Below are 22,711 nucleotides of genomic sequence, written 5' to 3'. Positions count from 1 at the left end.
AGTCCAATGAAGTCCACGATCATACTCAACTTTGTATATTAGATTGACAATTAAAAAAAAAAAAACATGAGAGAGAAGATAGTAGAAAAAAAGGCATATTTATTACCACAACACATAAGAGACAAAACAACAAACCCAAAACCGAGAGGGCCCTTCACGACAATGCCTCACTATAATGGAAAAAAAACACCGTCTTCGTCGTTAAGTTGAGGTAAATAACAAGCCTACACCCCTAGTAGTGTCGAATAAAACATAGAGCAAAAAACTTGGAATGATTGAAGTTGGAAGGCGGCATCGGCCACGAGCAGATCATGGGTAGAAAAACAGAGCAGAGTACAAGAAAGAGGAAGCTAGAGATGAGAATATCAAAGACGCAGATCCACCTCACATTTTGAACCCCAGTTCATGGGAGCAGACAGACACCTACCCATGACAGACATTTACCCCAGACGGACATATGCCAAGTCAATGGCATACCTATATGTCATAGGCGTTGTTTTGATAATTGTTGAACCTGCAAAAATGGTGTCATGCACCAACTGAGCACACACACACACACGCCAACAGACACACTTAGAGGAAGCAAACGTCAAGATGGTAACAAAAGCCCACGCAGCATGTGTGTAAACCATGGCGTCCAGCGCCATCCTCTTATAAGCAATTTGGTTTTTTTGACACACATTTCTTGTCATACCGTTGTGAGTTAGTCGCTGATGTGTATAGGTGAGTGTGTTGGTGAACTGGTGTGACTGTGTGACTGACTTGTGCGTGTGTAAACTGTCCCCTCAAGTGTAAAGCTGCGAGGAGGGCGTATGGGAGCAGTTGGGGATGTAATGGTTCAAGTGCCAACAGGTGTCTTGTAGTGAAGGAAAGTGAAAAGCGCGAGTGGTTTGTAATTCCGCCGTCGATGCCTCAAGTCTCTCTGAACAGGGGAACGTTACCTGGAAGCTGCAGTAGCTGACACCTACTCCAGAAGTGCCTTAAACCTCACCTCAAATCCTCTGGGAAAATAGAGAAGAGCATCACTAGGATGACTTCACATTCAATTAACCCTCACCACTGGGGGCGGCCCGTCAGGCAAGTCCCCGGACCAGTTGGCAAACCGGCGGGGTCGAGACCCGGGGTCTCGAGCTAATGATCTGAGAGAGTTTGGAGGGTACTATGATGTTAAATGCTGAGCTGTAGTCGATGAACAGCATTCTTACATAGGTATTCCTCTTGTCCAGATGGGTTAGGACAGTGTGCAGTGTGATTGCGATTGCATCGTCTGTGGCTCTATTGGGGCGGTAAGCAAATTGGAGTTGGTCTAGGGTGTCAGGTAGGGTGGAGGTGATATGGTCCTTGACTAGTCTCTCAAAGCACTTCATGATGATGGAAGTGAGTGCTACGGGGCGATAGTCATTTAGCTCAGTTACCTTCGCTTTCTTGGGAACAGGAACAATGGTGGCCCTCTTGAAGCATGTGGGAACAGCAGACTGGGATAAGGATTGACTGAATATGTCCATAAACACACCAGCTGGTCTGAGACACTAAAGAAGAGCATTCACAGCAACTCCGGAGTAATAGATATTTAGACACTTTTAGCAAAATACTATATTTACATAATACAGAGATCATTTGGCATCTGTTATTTTAGATATAGGCTACTGTATCTGCAGCATATGCCATACTTCAACCCATCGCCTAGATTAATTAGTCATTGTCACCTATAACTACATTTTATTTCCCTTCTTATAAAATCCAATCAGTAGGAGTTCCACAAAATGATTTCCCAAGAAACGGTGACCCAGCACCTTTGTATAATTAATACAAAATAAAATATGTTTGGTAAGTGTAATGGATGAGACTTGAGAGTCTTTAACCATGGCGTTTTAGCACCACTCAGTGGCCAGCATCAGGCCAGATAAGGGGAACACAAAGCATCATGGTTATTTTATCACCTGGAATTCAGACAAAAGGGCCCCAATTCAATCAACTATAGGTAAAGAAAAACCGCACTGTGGGTTCATTAAAGGTGAACATGTTAGAACTGACACACCTGACACGTTCTTTCTCTTGTGGGCATATCTGTGTAGAGGTGCAATAATACTGTAGACCTGTACTGTAAACCATGAGACCTACTTGAGAGTATATATTTCTTTGGCAGCCTGTTGTAAACCTAAATAGATTTATACCTACAAAAATAATGATTTCCTGTCCTCGCTGTCTTTAACATAGGGAGCATTGGCTTATGACGCTACAGTAAAACCTTTGGATTCCATTCCATGAGAGGAAATAGTTGCATTAAAACAGATAATATGACAGGCCAGGCCTTGGGTTAGCAGCCACCAGACAGACCTATATAACAGATTGAGACATGCAGAGGTAATCCAAAAGGGTTTAAATCTCTGCTCATGCACGTGATTATCATTTTTTCTAGATTATTCTGGGCAAGGGCAAGAGAGAGAAAATTATTTGCTTTCCACAGAATCCACTTAGAGCTGGTGGGCTTCATATCCGTCTGGACGGGAAATTGTCAGTGGATCGTGGATCTCCTGAGGTTGACCTTCATCCTGTCACCTTCAACTGAACTAATGAGACAATATACAGCAAAACCCTAATTTACTATTTCCCCCTTTCCCATCAGAAAATTAAGACTAACAAGGAAGGGTAACAGACAAACACAGCTCTATCAAATAACCATCTGCGTTTGCGCTGAGGCGATGAAACAAATCTGTTTATTTTCTCTGCTCTATTCGATTGAAGTGGTGTGACAACTGAGTCAAAACATTGTTAATAATCTCATACTGTGTCTTATGCAGGGAAGGATGTCTCTCTCATAGCAATTCTTTAACAATGTACTGTATAGTCATTTAAAATAGAGCCCAACTCAGAACCACTGAGATTTGTATGTTGTAGCAGACTGAAAAGTAGTTTGTCATTTCATAAAACGCTATGGGATATTGCTGAATCAATCCATGGCAATAAGGCAGGTTAAAGAGGTTTTTAATCATTTCATAATGCAAAAAGATTACATTTTACAAATAAGATAGCAAAACAACAGACTTAACTATAGATGTGTACATCATTTACATTGTTTTGGAATTTTGGTTTGTGTGTACCTACACAACAAGTGTACATGAAAGAAGAGTGGCATATTTGAGTGGCACTAATCCACAGGACTAGATACAGCCATAAAGTAACCTAGAGCATGGAAATGTCCATGACCTACATTTGACATTGAATTTCACAAGGTACTGTTCGCCATTACAGTTCATCATTGTTTCTTGAATGGCGAGTGAGATTACTCAGGCACATATTTTCAATACCCTGTGATCGATAAACATTCAGGAAAAATAAACAGTGTGAGGTTACATGAATGTTAAACAGTTATATTATCATTGAAGCATTGTTGCTGATTACAATATCTTACCAAATGATACAGTAAGAAATTCCACTGATATAAAAAGGAAATGACTTGCAATTTTTTTTCTTGAATTCTTTGTATTTGATGTGTGCAAACTATCTTACTTTGTTATAAAAAAGAAAATGGAAATAGGATTTAAAGCTTAAAAGATTGTTTATAATATGACATGGAATTGGATACATTCTCATGTACAGATTAGAATTTCATCACCCGCTGGACACTGTCATATTCCGATAACTAAATAATACTCCTGTCCCCAAAACAACATGAATTTTCGTTAACTAGAGGCTAGTCAAAAAGTGAGCCATGATATGTTACTGTACAGTGAAACTGATTTATCTACCGTATTTGAATATAGCCTAGTACAATATTCTATACATCTATTATAACTATATAACTACAGTCATGTGTTTGCATATTATTATAGTTTCATAGAGCCTTAAGCAAATGGTGAGTATGCAGTCTCTGAATGGATCCTCTGTGTATAAGCATAAATAGTTATCCTCAGGTCAGAGGGCAATTCTTGCTTGACCTGTATTGGCAAGTTGACACATGATATCCACACTTACTATATATCTGTATATCAGATCCACCAAGCACACCTGATATGAGTGAAATGAACCTTGACACTTTAAGAGCATTCCTTATACACATGAACATGTATAATATTTCATATCATCATGTTCGATTTGTAGCACTGTAATTGTAATGTTGAATAAATACTGACACCATTTTAAAAAATTGACAACAGAGTTTAAATAAACCGGCTTCTAGACAACCACTGTTCATTATTTTCTTCTCCAAGATATTTAGGATGATATGTCATCAGATATGTATAATTTCCATATGTTAAGGGTGCACTGAGGATCTAGCTTTCTGAAGGCAGGCAGTGTCCCTGTAGAGCCTTCACCCTCAGGGAGTGACAGTCAATGTGTCCCAAGTCCTCTCCCACATAACCTTAGATAAGCTTCATGGTGAACTTGCCAGCGTCACCTCCACCCCCTCCTCCTCCTCCTACCCCCATTGAGGTACGGGGCACATAGTCGATGGTGGCTGTGTGTTTGATTTGCCCCTTGCTCTGGCTCCAGAAGAACATGAAGACGAAGCAGATAGCCACTGAGCTGAGGAAGGACAGGAAGCCCATGGTGGTGGCGATGATCAGTGTCTTGGCATCAAATGGGTACTGATTGGCCACCTGGGCAGAGGAGTTGGCAGTAGGGGCATGTGAGGACTCTATCCAGCCTTCGTTGGTGAAAAAGGGCGTGGTGCGGTTACGTGGGAAACCCTTCACATAGAGGCTGACGTACAGGCTGTCGTTGCCAGCTGCATTGCCCGCTGTGCACCGGTATGTGCCGCTGTCCTGAACCTGGGCATAGCGTACCTCTAGAGTTCCATTGGACAACACCCTGATGCGCCCCGTAGTGGAGAGCGGAATCCGCTGGGCTGACAACCAGGTAAAGGAGGGCATTGGGTCACCGTCCGCCTTGCAGGAGAAGAGCACTGTAGTGCCCTCCTCCACCCTAACCTCCTGGGACCTGCGGTCTACAATTCGGGCCTGCCGGCAGGTGAATAGTCTCGGGAGCTCTTTCTCTGAGAAGTCCCGGAATTCCCGCTCTCGCACCATGTCCGGGGTGGAGCAGGTGGGTTGGCGGCCGTCAAAGTTTAGGCGCTGTCGCCGGCGGACCACCCAGAGCAGTCGGCAGTCGCAGGCCAGGGGGTTCCCATCTAGCCGCAGGACCTGCAGATTCCCCACCGAGTGGAAGGCACTCTCCTCCAGTGTGCTGAGCTGGTTGGATGTCACGTTGAGCAGACGGAAGTAAGCCAGCCCCCTGAAGGCCCCTGGCTCGATGCGGAGCAAGTTTCCCCCAGCTAGGTGCAGTTCCTGCAGCCGCAACAAGTCCCCCAGCAGGTTACCCTGGATGGCTGTGATGGGGTTGTAGGACAGGTCCAGGTAGCCAAGGTAGACCAGGTGGCGCAGCACCTGGTATGGGACAGCACTGAGATTGCAGCTGCTGATGACCAGCGAGGTGAGGTTGAGGCCAATCAGGCTGTTGCTGGCCAGGGTGTCCAGCAAGGGCCAGTGGGAGATGATGAGGCTGCGCAGTCGATGCAGGCGGCGGAAGGCATTGTTGGGCAGCGCCGAAATGGTGAGGCGGAACATGCGCAGCCGAGTCAGGCTCTGGAGCTGGGACAGTGCCTCGGTGGGGATGGAGGTCAGGTTGCTGCGGTCCAGATTGAGCTCCTGCAGGTTCTGCAGGCCGGTAAAGGCCCGCTGGGAGATGAACACCAGGTCATTCTCCCCAGCCTCCAGCTGGTGCAGGCTCACCAACTCACGGAAGGTGTAGTCCAGAAAGACTAGGATCTCGTTCTCACTCAGGTCCAGGAAGCGCAGGCTGGGCAGTCCGGAGAAGACCCCCACAGAGATGATCTTGAGGCGGTTGCTCCTAATGCACAGGGTCTTGAGGTTCTGCAGGCCCTGGAAAGCCTCCACATCAATCATGGCGATGACATTGTCACTAATGTCCAGATCCTCTAGCTGGGCCAATCCAAAGAACTGCCGACGACCCAGTGTCTTCAGCTTGTTACGAGATAAGTTAATGTGCTGGGTGCCACTAGCGAAGCCCTGAGACACAGAAGTCAGCTGTTTGTCAGAGCAGTTCACTTCTAAAGTCTCAAGCCGACACACACACCTGGCAGGGCAAGGCCAGGGGAAGTCCCCTGCTGACACACCCAATAATCCACACTGGAGCAAGATGCTCCATGCCCCCCATCGGACAACAGACTCCACAAACATCTTGCCTCCTGCCTAAAAAGGGAAACAAAAAGGACACAAGTTATGAACCGATAGCTAAAGAACAGTTATGCTTACTTGCAATGCCATAACAATAAAACAAAGGTATGAATATATTTTAGTATTTGTTAAGGAACTTACCGATTTACTATGAGGATGCAGGTTTTCATTACCAGTGGTGGTCAAGTTGGGATCAGACTTGAGTTAAGTCTTCTATAAGAGATGATGTTCTGTAAAAAACATGTCCTTGCAAATGGCCTAGAGAGACAAGAGACAGGAATGAATCTTCCCCCTCCCAAAAAAACATAAGCAAGGATTCTTTGTAGCATTTGTAAATCATGGATTGCAAATGCTATATTTATGGACAAAGCATAAGTTTCCAACATTTTGAGATAAAGCTAACAAAGTGGTGAATTTGAGCGTGGAATCAAGACAATACATTTTTTTTTTTATTAACGTCAGAGCATAATTAGGGTACTATTTAGAGCAGATTTCATAGTTACTATCGACCTACATCTCTGTTTAATACAGATAGCATCTCTACTAATTGATTACCAAATAATACATCCTTTACCACTTGCACTCTGCACCTTATATCCTCAGTCTAAGCTGCAGGCTAAAAGGTAGTGGTACGGTAATGAAACATACGCCCATGACTGTGCCCCATCTTGATCTGCACAAAAAAAATCCTCATTAGTGCATCCAGACCTATGCTCACTGATTCTAAAAACCCTGATGAAGGCCAGTTCGGATGGGAGCTGTGCCCCCTGGCCAGACATCTGGATTAGCCAGGCTATCTGGGGAAGGGCCAGTGACACGTGACATGTGACGGCAGATGTGCACACGTAAGCTATACAGGACCAAGTTGAGAAGGTCGAGTAGGGAATAGTCAAACATTCCCATGGAGGCACATCATACATACCCCAAGAAACAAAAAGGTTTTGTCGTACTGTGCAGCCTCGTTTTCAATTAATTAAGCAGGACAAGAAATTAGGGAACATTTTCCACTACACTGTATTAAAAGGGATAGTTCAAGATTTTAGTAATTAAGCAGTTTCTTCTATTTACCCAGAGTCAGATGAACTCATGAATAGAATGCTAGCAGCTACTGTAGACTTCCAGTCATTGCACTAACGCTAGTGAGCAATAGCTCCAGAAACTACCTTTGACTTCCTTTAAACTGCACACAGACACATACATTTTTTCATTTGACTCTGGGTAAGTAGAAAAAAAGGCTTAATTGACAAAATCTCGAACTATCCTTTTAAGTACAAATATATAAAATATGACATACATTTCAGCAACATCTGTGATTCAACTACGGTACAATCAGATTTTGGGAATGCTTTTAAAAAGTTTTAATCCTGATGACGACTAAAGCACTTACTCTTATACCGACAAAAAAAATGCCAAAAGATTAGTCGCAACTGCAACTACATGTAGATCTACAGTAGCCCTCATAAACACCAAAGGGCAAAATCGAAATCGACAACATTAAAAGCAGTTGTGTAATGTACTTAAGTAAAAAATAAAGTGCTACTTGAGTAGTTTTTGGGGGTATCTGTACTTTACTTTTTATATTTTTGACTACTTATACTTCACTACATTCCTTAAGAAAGTATTGTACTTTTTACTCCATACATTTTCCCTGACACCCAAAAAACTATGAAATAACACATATGGAATCATGTAGTAAGTATAAAAAGTATTGAACAAATCAAAATCTATTTATATTTCAGATAATTCAAAGTAGTCACCCTATGCCTTGATGACAGCTTTGCACACTCTTGGCATTCTCTCAACCAGCGTCATGAGGTAGCCACCTGGAATGCATTTCATTTAACAAGTGTGCCTTGTTAAAAGGTAATTTGTGGAATTTCTTTCCTTTTTAATGCGTTTGAGCCAATTAGTTATGTTGTGACAAGCTAGGGGTAGTATACAGAAGATAGCCCTATTTGGTAAAAGACCAAGTCCATATTATGTCAAGAACAGCTCAAATAAGCAAAGAGAAACGACAGTCCATCATTACTTGAGGACATGGTCAGTCAATGCAGAACATTTATTCAAGTGCAGTTGCAAAAACCATCAAGCGCTATGATAAAACTGGCTCTCATAAGGACCGCCACAGGAAAGGAAAACCCAGAGTTACCTCTGCTGCAGAGGATAAGATCATTAGAGTTACCAGCCTCAGAAATTGAAGCCCAAATAAATGCTTCACAGAGTTCAAGTAACACATCCCAACATCAACTGTTCAAAGGAGACTGCGTGAATCAGGCCGTCATGGTTGAATTGCTGCAAAGAAACCACTACTAAAAAGGACACCAATAATAAGAAGAGACTTACTTGGGCCAAGAAACACGAGTAATGGACATTAGACCAGTGGAAATCTGTCCTTTGGTCTGTGTCCAAATTTGAGATTTTTGGTTCCAACCACTAATTGATTACCAAATAATACATCCTTTACCACTTTTACTCTGCACCTTATATCCTCAGTCTAAGTTGCAGGCTAAAAGGGATTGGTACGGTAACGAAACATACGCCCATGACTGTGCCTCATCTTGATCTAAACAAAAAAATCTGCAGTGTCTTTGTGAGAGAAAGAGTAGGTGAATGGATGATCTCTGCATGTGTGGTTCCCACCATGAAGCATGGAGAAGGTGTGATGGTGTGGGGTTGCTTTGCTGGTGACATTGTCTGTGATTTATTCAGATTAAGGCACACTTAACCAGCATGGCTACCACAGCATTCTGCAGTGATACGCCATCCCATCTGGTTTGCTCTTAGTGGGACTATCATTTGTTTTTCAACAGGACAATGGCCCAACACACCTCCAGGCTGTGTAAGGGCTATTTGACCAAGAAGGCGAGTGATTGAACAGTGCATCAGATGATCTGGCCTCCACAATCACCCAACCTCAACCCAATTGAGATGGTTTGGGATGAGTTGGACTGCAGAATTAAGGAAAAGCAGGCAACAAGTGCTCAGCATATGTGGGAACTCCTTCAAGACTGCTGGAAAAGCATTCCATGTGAAGCTGGTTGAGAGAATGCCAAGAGTGTGCAAAGCTGTCATCAAGGCAAAGGGTGTCTACTTTGAAGAATCTAAAATACATAATATATTTTGATTTGTTTTTGGTTAGTACATGATTTCATACAGTATGTGTTATTTCATAGTTTTGATGTCTTCACTATTATTCTACAACGTAGTAAATAGTACAAATAAAGAAAAACCCTTGAATGAGTAGGTGTGTCCAAACTTTTGACTGGTACTGTATGTCCATGCATACACCATGAAGTTAGATTGCAGTCAATGGTCATGACCTAGGGGTCACAAAGAGACCTGACCCCGTCTGTCAAATTAGACAGGGTCAAGAATCTAGATTCCACAGTTACACGGTATCATATTCCTCTGTATTTATTCTAAGTACATTCTAACAAGTAAAAATAGTATTCAATTTCAACTATTGTTCCGATTGAAATAGTTGTTGTTGAGGAAGCTGCTGAATGAAGTCTGTCCTGGGTGGTAAGGGTATTGGGTTTGTTTTGTTTTCAGCTGGACAGTTGATGGCAAAATGCCTGATTGGCCAATATGATGCTGCCGTTAACCTTTTGCATAACACAAAAACCCAGCTGTCCAAACCTGTGCAGCGGCCAGCTCTTATCTAACAGACAACCACAACGCTAAATGCAAACAATATCAAAGCCAACCTGATGTAACATCCACTCAGACAATCCCATGGCAGATCCAGAAACCAAGTTTGGGGTTTGGGTTGGTCCCCACTGTTGCTTAATTCTTTCAAACATTTGGACTTTCCCACTCAGCTCTCCCCATCATCACACAAAACTCATCAAGTCCGCTCAGCTGTCATCGTGTTACATCAAACTGTGGACAGATGTCAGAACATTCTGGGTGTCAAAACAGTGACCTTGCAGTGCGTGCCTAGCTACAAAATCCCCATTACTGACTCCATGGAATCACTTTAGGTAACCAACACACTCAGCACTGTGGCTCATAAGCCGCCTCCTCATTTTGACATGACCCGCAGCAGAAACGGAGCAAAACAACAACCCCAAACTAAGTTTGATCTGTTTTTTATGTGATTCATTGTTTTTAAGGGATATCTGCTCTGCAGCCTGCCTAGTATTTCCCAAAGCCTTTGGTCTTTCCTACTTCAAGACATATTTTTCCCAATCAGTACTGGCAGGAACACTTAGAGATTATAGGCAAAAAGACCCAATTGAACCGGTGCATGATGTCTAGCTGGGGGCGGCTTTGGATGGGCCACGAGAAGTCTTATGTTCATTCATTGTATTGAAGTCTGTCCTCAAAACAGACACCCTGGCAGACCTTTCCTCCCATCCCCACATTGGTCACTCTAAATCGCCATGGGGTTAGAAAGAGAATGCACAGTGTAAGCCAGGCTACACTTTGACACTTGCCTAAGTGCTATTCTTAGACCAATTAAGATGGCTGAAATGAAACAACAGCCCGGACCTGGGGGCCCGGGTGTGTGTTACACTCTGTTGAAAGTGTCTCTGTGTGTATATCTGTATGTTTTTATATGCTAGAAAGACATTGTTTATTGCTCCTGGCACCTGCCACAGTGTACCAGCCCCTGTGATATGCACCAGAGTTCTACAAGCGTGTATTAAAAGGTTTGTGAGCAGAACAGCTGCTAGGCTGAGGGGGAGAGAATAGCAGTGCTCTTCAGAATGCCAGATTCTTTTTCCATTGGGTCTGCCAGGAAAAGGAGAAAGGGCTCGTAAACAACCTCAAGTCAAGCGAGCCATTTCTGATTCAATCACTTTAAAACATTTTGTAAAGACATTGTATACCTCAATAATATTGCGGTGTGTGTGTGTGTGCGCGCGTGTGTGCAGACCTACGTTAGATAGATTGTGTATTTGCATTACAGTAAGCATGTAGGGAAGCCATAAAGAAGAGTATGTTTGTCTGGCTGTAAGCTTGCAACTGTGACAAATATGATTATATTAACTGTGTGACACTGTGCCCACATTTGCAATTGCATTTGTTTCATATAGATTAAATGTGTTATACAAATGCTTTTTGTGTGTATTTGCAACTTAAATGTCTGTGGGTTTGGGGGAGTTTTTGGTCTTTGCATGGTGGAATGTGTGTTTATGCGTCGGTATGCTTAGGGTTAGGCGTTATGCATTTTGTGTGTGTGTGTGTGTGTGTATATATACACGGATGTGTGTGTGCTCTGAATATGTTTGTATTTACACTCTCACTCTGTCTCCCAGCCAGAGGCAGAAGTGGGTCACTGTGACAGCCCACTTAAATAAATCTGGTTCCAGAGACAGTGTTCTGTCGTGTTGCAGGGTGCACTATATTATAATTCTTTATCAAGGCAGTCAGTTAAGTCACTGCCCTGCACAAAATGTACTGTCTGCAAAATTAATAATAGCACAAATAAATTAGAAAAGTTAATTGGTTTCAGTGTAGCACAGATGTGACATGCCAAATGAGGTCGTTTTAGTTAATAGCATTGACGGATTGAATCCATCGAGGTACAATGAGAGAAAGAACCATGTCTGACAGGAGGAGATGGATGGTAAACAAGGATTCCAGCAAGCACGCTTCATCAAAAGGTGCTTGATTCTTCAGGTGGACTTCAGCGGTCAGGAAACGTTCTGCCTATGGGGAATATACCAAGAATAAATAACAGCAGCCAATTTTACCATTTGTGGATTATATTGGGCCTCTGTTACAAGGTATCCTTTAGGCTACACTTTCATTAGAAAGTCCTTCCATTTTCAGCATACCCGCTCTGCTTTCACTATTCCAAAACAGCTTTGAGAGGACAAAGAGATCAACCTCTTGAAAGAGAGCCACAACAGTTTGTTACGGGTTGCATTTTTCACAGAAAAGCAACTACACCACATAATCCTCCACACACACCACTGGACAGGTGGAGCTTTTTCCCTTTGGCACACTTACCTGGTTGCTTGCTAATCTGATCAGAGCCATCCACAATCCTAACTTGATACCAATAAAGGTAACCTGCTATGGTGGTGCAAAAGCTATAGTGTGGGTCAAATCATGTGGCATGGTAATAAAACGCACATACTGTACTCTCTGGGTACAGCACATACTGGGGTTGTTCTCTCATCTAATAAAGGTGATAACCGCGGTTGAGTCTGAAAGAATACATCATCAAATAAAGGCTCCAGAAACACAGAGTCCATTTCCTTGTGACCTCAGAGTAAGTATGCAGGTTTTTGTTCCAACCATGCTTCATTTTGCTCAAATAGATTGGTTGGCAAATTAACAATGAGGTTTTATTATTATGCTGTGATGTTGTGTTTACATCATTGATTAGTTTAGTAAGTCCTCTGATATGCAGAAACACTACAGAATTTAGTTGAACATAATCAAATTTAAAGGTGGAATGAAAACATGCGTAAACATTAGTCCTAGTCCTTTAGCACCTCTCTCATAACCACTGCAATGATGAAAATACGTAATTTGTTGGTTTGACATGAGCCCAAGTGTATTGCCATTTAAATAGTCATATTGTGACTTTAATTATGTATGCATAATGTTTATGAACAATCGTTCCAAATGGGTATTGTTTGAGGCTAATGATATGGCATAAAAAAAAGAGAACGACAGAAACAATCCTTTGAAACGGTCAACCCAGGACAGAGTTGGTGTGAACAGAATACATTATCCTCCATCAACCATTTTCCATCCTAGAAATTAGGAATAAGCTCTGGCTTTGATTTCTGGTCAAACAGATGGAAAAGGGGTCTTAGAAAACAACAAGCAGAAAGTCTTAAAAGGTATTAGAAATACATTTTTTTTTAAAGGATTTGCCTTGTGTAAGTTTAAGAAATATTGCCTAGTGTCTTGTCATTCTGTTACCAAAAACCCACATATCTTTAAGATATTTTCAAATGTCTCTCCCGCATGAAGAGGGAGGATTATGAAAGTTCACAGAAGTAACAAGTAAAGGTAGACCAACCAGTTAGTTCATGTTTTTACTGATAACAATTTGGTTCATGATTTATTAAGTGATTATTCTGTTACCAAATCGGGGAAAAAATAATAACCAAAAAATCTGTAACAGACTGACTGCAACTGAATGGCTACAATGGGAATTCATAGTAGTCAGAAACCTGTTGGGTTACCTGCTCCTGTCCTCCCTTCCACTGGCATACTGTTATGTTCAGCTCATAACTGTTTTCTTTCTGTCACGTGGTGGTCAAAGCAAGAGTTTGAAAACAGTCTGGATAACCCACCTCTTACTGACATCTACCCATGTGCCCCCTCTCTTTCCATTTAGTGTAACCACCCCCCCCCCCCCCCCCCCACACACACCCACTGAGCACTGGCCTACACCGGACGTCCATGGATGTTGAAAAGTAGTTGAAATTTGGTCAGCCCAAATCTGAACCAATCATAGATGTCTGTTTCACAACTTTGGACAGCACAGTACAGTAAAAGACAGAAAAGTAGAGGTCAGTGCAATACAGTAATGTACAGTAGAGTTCAGTACAGTAGAGCACACTAGAGTAGAGTACAATATAATTTACTCTATTGTACTGTACTGAAATGTACTGAACTGTACTGTACTCTAATGTCGTGTGCTGCACTGTGATGTCTAAACTTGTGACATCTATGATTGGTACAGATTTGGTCTGGTTCATAGTGATGTATTGTGGGTATAAGCCCAGCTAGCACATAATGTTCTGAAAACAATATGTTTCTTAGAGCTTGGTGAGAGTGTGGTTGTCCATTGTGAATGTTCTCAAATTGTTCTTTCCATAAAAACCACAAGAAAACGTTAGTAACGTTAGAGAATGTTATTTAAAAACATACACATTCCGTTCTCAGCATCAACAAAATTCTGTCTATCCTCTATCTTGTTAAGTGTGTTCAGGTGTATTGGCCATGCCCGTTTATTGGCCAGATCTTTGTGAGTGCATCTTGGAGTGCTTGTTTCCTTTGAAATGGAGTCTGTTTGAATAGACTAAAATGAACAGTTTTGTATGCATAAAAAAACGTCATGCTACCTCCATCCTGGTGGCCCAGTGGACTAATTCTATGAAAAAATAACAGAAGATTATATGTTCTATCTGTGCTTGGAGTTCAAAAAAGTAACCCAAAATAAGATAGCAGTTTATTAAAAGTCTTATTGAAAAATTCAGTGAAAGTTTTAAAGAAGTTATTCAAGAACCTCCAAATTAACTATAATCTCCATTCACAGAGCTTTAGTAAAACCTCCCAGGAAAGTTTACAGGGTACCAGAGTAAAACATTCTCAGAACCTCCCTGTAACCTAAAATACATTTTTGGGTTACAGGGAGGCCGAAATGTTCACGTCTGTTCGCAGAACGTTAAAAAAAAAAGTTACGTTTTACCGGTCAGGAAAAACATGGCTTCATTCTAACAGCCAATGTGAAACCAGAAACTTCCAAGGAACCAAATGTGCTAGCTGGGAAGGCTCCAAATATTTGAGGGTCATATGGATGCATTGACTGGCGAGAATGCAGGAGTTGTTTATCGATAGCACTGAAATCATATTTGTCATTTTTTTTAAACTTGAGTTTATTTAGTAAATATTTTATTAACTTTATTTCTTGTCACGGCATTGTTGGTTAAGAACTTGTAAGTAAGCATTTCACGGTAAGGTCTACTTTACCTGTTGTATTCGGCGCATGTGACAAATAAAATTTTATTTGAAATAAAAGTTCCCAGAAATGTTTCATACGCACAAAATCGTATTTCTCTGAAATTTTGTGCACAAATTTGTTTACATCCCTGTTAGTGAGAGTTTCTCCTTTGCCAACTTAATCCATCCACCTGACCGGTGTGGCAAATCAAGAAGCTAATTAAATAGCATTGTCCAGAGCACAGGTGCACATTGTGCTGGGGACAATAAAAGGCAACTTTAAATGTGCGGTTTTGTCACACAACACAATGTCACAGATGTCTCAGGTTTTGAGGGAGCGTGCAATTGGCATGCTGACTGCAGGAATGTCCACCAAAGCTGTTGCCAGAGAATTGAATGTTAATTTCTCTACCAAAAGCCGCCTCTAACATAATTTTTGAGAATTTGGAAGTACGTTCAACCAACCTGACAACCGTAGACCACGTGTATGACGTCGTGTGGGCGAGCAGTTTGCTGATGTCAACGTTGTGAATAGAGTGCCCCATGGTGGCGATGGGGTTATGGTATGGGCAGGCATAAGCTACGGACAATGAAAACGATTGCATTTTATCAATGGCAATTTCAATCCTGAGGCCAAATGTCATGCCATTCATCCGCAGCCATCACCTCATGTTTCAGCATGATAATGCACTGTCCCATGTCGCAAGGATCTGTACACAATTCCTGGAAGCTGAAAATGTCCCAGTTCTTCCATGGCCTGCATACTCAGCAGACATGTCACCCATTGAGCATGTTTGGGATGCTCTGGATTGACATTTACAACAGCGTGTTCCAGTTTCCGCCAATAACCAGCAACTTCGCACAGCCATTGAAGAGGAGTGGAACAACAGGCCACAATCAACAACCTGATCAACTCTATGTGAAGGCGATGATGCGCTGCATGAGGCAAATGGTGGTCACACCAGATACTAACTGGTTCTGATCCACACCCCTATCTTTTTTTTAAGGTATCTGTGACCAACAAATGCATATCTGTATTCCAAGTCATGTGAAATCCATAGATTAGGGCCCAATGAAATTGACTGATTTCCTTAAATTCCTTGAAATAGTTGCATATTGTGTTTATATTTTTGTTCATACGTATATATTTAATCTCTGATGTTTATTGAAAACAAATACATTTGCAGAATGAGAACTTGTCCTTCAAATACATTACAGTGGTTGGTTAGCTAGCTAGCACATTTTTGCCATATTAGCATTGACATGAAATCAGTCAAAACACCTCAAAATAAGACATGGTATCAAGAACAACATAAAACTAGCTGAAACAACTCCCCACATGGCAGTTTCTTATCATTATTGCTAGCTATCTGGCCATCCAGAATCACAACAACACACTGCCTTCTGCCCCATTAAAGCGTTTGCATTGTTTTTGTGACGTCTGCTAACCCATCTATAGTACAGATCAGGGACCCATGATGTCATTCTGTTACCATCCTTCTGTTACCATGTGTTAATCCACTTCACTGTAGTTCAATAACCAAAATATATATATATTTTTTTCAAACTCAAGGACGGTTCTGACTTAGGTATTTGTAGTTGTCCACATATTCTAGGTGTCTGGTTAGGCTGTAAACTCTCCTTCCAGACTCACATCAAACATCTCCAATCCAAAGTTAAATCTAGAATTGGCTTCCTATTTCGCAACAAAGCATCCTTCACTCATGCTGCCAAACATACCCTCGTAAAACTGACCATCCTACCGATCCTCGACTTCAGCAATGTCATTTTCAAAATAGCCTCCAATACCCGACTCAATAAATTGGATGCAGTCTATCACAGCGCCATCCGTTTTGTCACCAAAGCCCCATATACTACCCACCACTGCGACCTGTACGCTCTCGTTGGCTGGCCCTCGCTTCATACTAGTCGCCAATCCCACTGGCTCCAGGTCATCTACAAGACCCTGCTAGGTAAAGTCCCCCCTTATCTCAGCTCGCTGGTCACCATAGCAGCACCCACCTGTAGCACGCGCTCCAGCAGGTATATCTCTCTGGTCACCCCCAAAACCAATTCCTCCATTGGCCGCCTCTCCTTCCAGTTCTCTGCTGCCAATGACTGGAACGAACTACAAAAATCTCTGAAACACTTATCTCCCTCACTAGCTTTAAGCACCAGCTGTCAGAGCAGCTCACAGATTACTGCACATAGCCCATCTATAATTTAGCCCAAACAACTACTTCTTCCCCTACTGTCTTTATTTAGCTCCTTTGCACCCCATTATTTCTACTTTGCACATTCTTCCACTGCAAATCTACCATTCCAGTGTTTTACTGGCTATATTGTGTTTATTTCGCCACCATGGCCTTTTTTTTGCCTTTACCTCCCTTATCTCACCTCATTTGCTCACATTGTATATAGACTGTGTGTTTGTTTTACTCCATGTGTAACTCTGTGTTGTTGTATGTGTCGAACTGCTTTGCTTTATCTTGGCCAGGTCGCAATTGTAAATGAGAACTTGTTCTCAACTTGCCTACCTGGTTAAATAAAGGGGAAATAAAATAAATCTAAATAAAATAAAATACACTACATGACCAAAAGTACGTGGACACCTGTTCGTCGAACATCTCTTTCCAAAATCATGGGCATTAATATGGAGTTGGTCCCCCCTTTGCTGCTATAACAGCCTCCACTCTTCTGGGAAGGCATTCCACTAGATGCTTCGGGGACATGCTTCCATTCAGCCACAACAGCATTAATGAGGTCGGGAACTGATGTTGGCCGATTAGGCCAGGCTCACAATCGGTGTTCCAATTCATCCCAAAGGTGTTCGATGGGGTTGATGTCACGGCTCTGTGCAGGCCAGTCAAGTTCTTCAAAACCGATCTCGACAAACCATTTCTGTATGGACCTCGCTTTGTGCACAGGGGCATTGTCATGCTGAAACAGGAAAGGGCCTTCCCCAAACTGTTGCCACAAAGTTGGAAGCACAGAAGCATCTAGAATGTAATTGTATGCTGTAGCGTTAAGAGTTCCCTTCACTAGAACTAAGGGGCCTAGCCCGAAACATGAAAAACAGCCCCAGACCATTATTCCTCCTCCACCAAACTTTACAGTTGGAACTATGCATTGGGGCAGGTAGCGTTCTCTTGGCATCTGCCAAACCCAGATTCATCCGTCGGACTGGCTGGTGAAGCGTGATTCATCACTCCAGAGAACGCGTTTCCACTGCTCCAGAGTGAAATGGCGGCAAGCTTTACACCACTCCAGGCAACACTTGACATTGCGCATGGTGATCTTAAGCTTGTGTGCAGCTGCTCGCCCATAGAAACCCATTTCATGAAGCTTCCGGCAAACAGTTATTGTGCTAACGTTGCTTTCAGGGGCAGTTTGAAACTCGGTAGTGGGTGTTGCAACTGAGGACAGGCGATTTTTACTCACTACGCGCTTCAGCACTTAGCGGTCCCGTTTTTAGAGCTTGTGTGCCCTACCACTTTGCGGCTGAACCATTGTTGATCCTAGACGTTTCTACTTCCCAAAACAAGCACTTACATTTGACCGGGGTAGCTCTAGCAGGGCAGAAATTTGACAAACTGACTTGTTGTAAAGGTGGCATCCTATGACGGTGCCACGTTGAAAGTCACTGAGCTCTTCAGTAAGGCCATTCTACTGCCAATGTTTGTCTATGGAGATTGCACGGCTGTGTGCTCAATGTTATACATCTGTCAGCAACGGGTGTGGCTGAAATAGCCAAATCCAACAAATTTTAAGGGGTGTCTACATACTTTTGTATATACAGCATATCATAGCTGACACCCCATTATTTCTGCAGACATCTTTGAAACTTAATTCAGAGTCATTTTTGGACAACGTGGTAACATAAAACACTGATGGAGATTTCACTGTCATTCTGTTACCAAACTTTACATCTGCACTGTTCTTCGAGTAAATATATTTTTGTAAAATGTTCTGGGGGAAAAAAAGTAGTCCTTGTCCATAGAGTTATATGGTTTGTTTAACTTTTAAATCAATGTTTTTTGTTTGGCATACTATTAAAGTGTCGTCTCACCACCATTATTTCACTGTGGAATTGCCTTGATGTTAATCCCCTGGACTATCAGAGTCAAATTGGAGCAGAATGGATGAAAATGTGCAGGGATCTGTGGCGCATTCTTCCAGGTTCAAAGGGCAAGGCCATGCGGGTAGAGGGATCACACTCCCACTATAAAAATGGGCATATCTTTTTTTATAACTTGGGGCCAGATCTTAAAGGTGCTATATGCAGAAATCGTTCTGCCATTTCCTGGTTGCTAAAATTCTAATAATTTTAGTTGATGTGACAAAACAAGCAATGTATAGAGAATTATTGTACCATCTAAACCTCTGTGAAATATCTTTCCAGTAACCAAAAATATTGTGTTTTCAGCTTTTTGAAGCTGGTATACAAAACCGAAAGTAAAAGACGCAAAAACTAAACTTAATGACTGGGAAACATAGAAATAACCCACATAGAACATATCTACCGCTTCTTAGACTTCCTTTCAATGAGAATAATAGATCTATAACCCACATTTCTATGTGAATTTGGTCAGGTCGCCCAAAATGTTACGTATTGCATCTTTAACGATTATATTTATAAATATATATGTATTTTTTAGTGCCGTACTAGTTAGTGCAATACTAACAAGTAATTGTTCAAATATATCTTTAACGCAAAATAATGATTAATGCTTGATGGAGTCACAGCTGCCCAGCAACAAAATAATGCATCTTAATTGTATGCATCTAATGACTCCCATATGGCTCCATGACACATCTTAAAAGATATGGCCGTTTTTATAGTGGGAGTGTGACTCCGTTACCGCGTGACCTTGCCCCAATCCTTTTAGCTAAGCCTACTATTAAGGGCTGCAGATGAAGCTAAAAGCTGCAGCTGAGCAACCCGTCAAAATATATTCTCATTCCTGGATTGTTGGGACTGTATAAGCAGCCCTGCCTCACAGAACTTTGAAATGAAGAACAAGTACATTCGAAATATTGGCTTTACACTTCGGTAACGATGACCAAGCAAAACAAAGAAGGCACTGATGAAAAATACTTTCTTGCTTGACCCAGATCAGGTCTTGTTAATAATTAAGTCAGGATAAATCAGTCCCCTAACAAGGAGACTGAAATACTTCCTGTGCATAAAGCACCTCCTGATTAAAGTGCCTATTTGGCCAGTCACCAAAACGTACTCTTTGGCACTCAGCTTTGCCAGTTGCACTTCATTGTTGTGATATTCACCTTCTCTCTGGCTGAGGGGGGGGGGGGGAGCATTATTTTTTTCTACAGGCTGGATAACATTATTGTATCTTTCTCTCTCCCTTGATGAATTATAATTTAAATGTTCATTTTAGTTTATCAGCCTGCAGATGAAAATCAATTATGAAATTGAAAATATATCATAAACATCTAGTTATCTAATTATACGTTTTAAAGGATATTTATATGATTGGCTCATCCACTTATTCTAAATGATAAGAACATTTACCATGCTCATCAGATTGCTTTAAATGTTTGAAAAAAATGGTCACCCCGGAAAAATTTTGCATCATGCATAACTTACATCTGAAGAATAAATCAAGTAGTCTAGCCTTTCCTTCTTTGACAATATAGCCTAGCCAACCCAGGTACTGTATTTAGTATATTTATTTATATTCTGTGTTTTTGTTCCTTCCATTTAGGTTGTGGACCTGTTCAAATGTTGACGTCAAAGGAACAAAAATGGAAATGACAGTCACCATTTTGGCACTTATTGTGGATTAAAGTCGAAAGCCATGTCAAGAACTCGTTTGAGGAGTCTCTGTCCAGAAGCCCACGTTGACATAAAACTATTACATGGGTCTGAATTAGGCTGACCCATAAATCAATCGACGACCAAGGGCGACAACACAAGTCCGCTCCTAGACGACTGTCCTGCTTGAGTTTCCAGAAACAAACAAGTAACGTTATGATGTATTCAACAATATGTACAAAATATTGTTGCCCACAGTGCTTTAGTTCATATTATGACAAGTAGGCCTACAATGCAGATTGGTAAATCAGTAGCCTAGTTTTAGAACTGTCTAAATATAAAACACAATTGCAAAATGAATTAGGGTTAGGTTTACACAATTTAAAATGTACAATGAAATTGTATACAATGAACGAAAACTCACCAACTAATGACTTCAATGAAACGTTGATAGTAAAACATTTCCATATTTACGCCAACCCAAACGTTCGGGTTCCTTCTCGCCTAAGCTTTTCGTTCGGTTGCTGGTTGATTTATCATGTTTTACAAGACTTTAAAACATATGCCTTGAGACCTCGCACAATTTAATTCGTCCTCCTTCATTAATTTCTTCTGACTACTGCACCACCCTCGGGGAGTAGTAGGATAATTACGCTACGGAAAATAATTTAGGTCGACTACTTTATTCTCTTCTGACGCTATCGAAAGCCCGCCTTCTTGCCCCTGCTCGTGCTCTTCTGCGTGGTAGTGATGCTCGAGTCGCAATCGCATCCCACAGAAACATTTCATAATTACCTCAAGCGAACTGGAGGAAAGTAGCCTATAGGTGTGAATCAACGAACCAGTAAACTACATGAATGAAACACTTGTCCATGAGGACAGAGAGCAACGGCCAAGTGTGCAACAACGGGTTCATGGTAGGCTACCATAGATGTGCGAATATGGTGGCGAAATCCCTGAGCTCTCAGCATTCTGACAGGATTTGTGATTTTATCCACTAGACTGATTGAGTTCTGGAAATGATCCAGGACAGTACATTACTATCGTGCTGTGTAGGCCAATATTTGGGAATGATGGGCAAATGTGCACGCTGGTCAGCCAAATCTTTTGACTTGGGCAAGAAATATAGAGAAATAAAAAACTATAGGGCAATCACAGACTAAATTCATCCCCTTCGGGGTTAGGTTGGAGAGTCCATGCCTCAAAGTGTGCATACACATGCATGCAATCATTCGTGGATTTGCCCCAATAATCCTCACAAAACATGATTTGATATTTTAATTGGTACAAAAACATGTTGGTATGGTTGATTCTAACCTGACATTGAGCATTCCCTTTAGGTTATACAAGAGATTTGTGTTCAAGAAGAATTCTGGCGAGCACCTTATCAAGTGTGGCCAACCTGACAATACCCTGTGAACTCCCCATCAGTGGGATTCGGGCAAACTACTCTGGGTTTTGTTTTAATCTAACACTGTGACTGTTTCTCAGAAAGATGCCAGATGGGAGCCAAGGCCCAACATCTAGCCCGCTAGTAAATGGTAGATTTGGGCTCAACCTCACGTTCCATTTTAAAGAATCCCCATCAGTTTGCCTGGTGTTCTCTGATTGGAGCAGGGCAGCCTTGCGGTTCCTCTCTATGGAGCATAACATGGAGCATCTGCCAGCCGGTATGTTCCTGATGAGGAGGAACAGGAAAAGAGGAAAAGTGCGTCTGAAACTGAGGCAGGTGCAGAAGGTTATTGCGTTTAACAACACTCAACACATGGCCATGTTAATTTGGAGAAACTGCCCGAGGCCTTGTCAAAGTTCGTTTTGAACAGATGATATCCCTACAAGCTCTCACATTCTCACGTCAGAATTAGACATTCATCCATGTTTCTCAAATGTGTTTAAGGTTAAGTTTATGCATCAACTCCACATTTTTAAGGTCATGTTTAAGGTCAGGCATGAACTCCGATAGGTTAAGGTAAGGGTTAAGGTTTGGGATAGGCTTAAAACAAAAATATAGAAAACAACTTTCTATCACTGGATTCAAACATGCAACTTTTGGAATTAGAGGCAGATGCTTGAACTTAACATCGCTCACTGTTGCCCCTAG

The 22,711-nt window shown here is 41.8% G+C and overlaps 1 protein-coding gene across 1 annotated transcript; it reads right to left on the bottom strand.

Annotated features, from left to right (window-relative positions):
- Window positions 1-2,969: 2,969 nt before the first annotated feature.
- On the bottom strand, window positions 2,970-21,385 carry lingo4b (leucine rich repeat and Ig domain containing 4b). Its single transcript, XM_023989101.2, has 3 exons — window positions 21,035-21,385; window positions 6,339-6,455; window positions 2,970-6,212 (listed from the first exon to the last, which is right to left on the bottom strand). The coding sequence occupies exon 3, from the start codon at window positions 6,198-6,200 to the stop codon at window positions 4,365-4,367; it is 1,836 nt and encodes a 611-aa protein (XP_023844869.1). The 5' UTR covers window positions 6,201-6,212; window positions 6,339-6,455; window positions 21,035-21,385; the 3' UTR covers window positions 2,970-4,364.
- Between the last annotated feature and the right edge of the window lie 1,326 nt (window positions 21,386-22,711).

The sequence above is a fragment of the Salvelinus sp. IW2-2015 genome, linkage group LG6.1 (assembly GCF_002910315.2).
Source record: "Salvelinus sp. IW2-2015 linkage group LG6.1, ASM291031v2, whole genome shotgun sequence".
NCBI classification, from domain to species: Eukaryota; Metazoa; Chordata; class Actinopteri; order Salmoniformes; family Salmonidae; genus Salvelinus; species Salvelinus sp. IW2-2015.
This window is presented reverse-complemented; position numbering and strand designations above follow the sequence as displayed.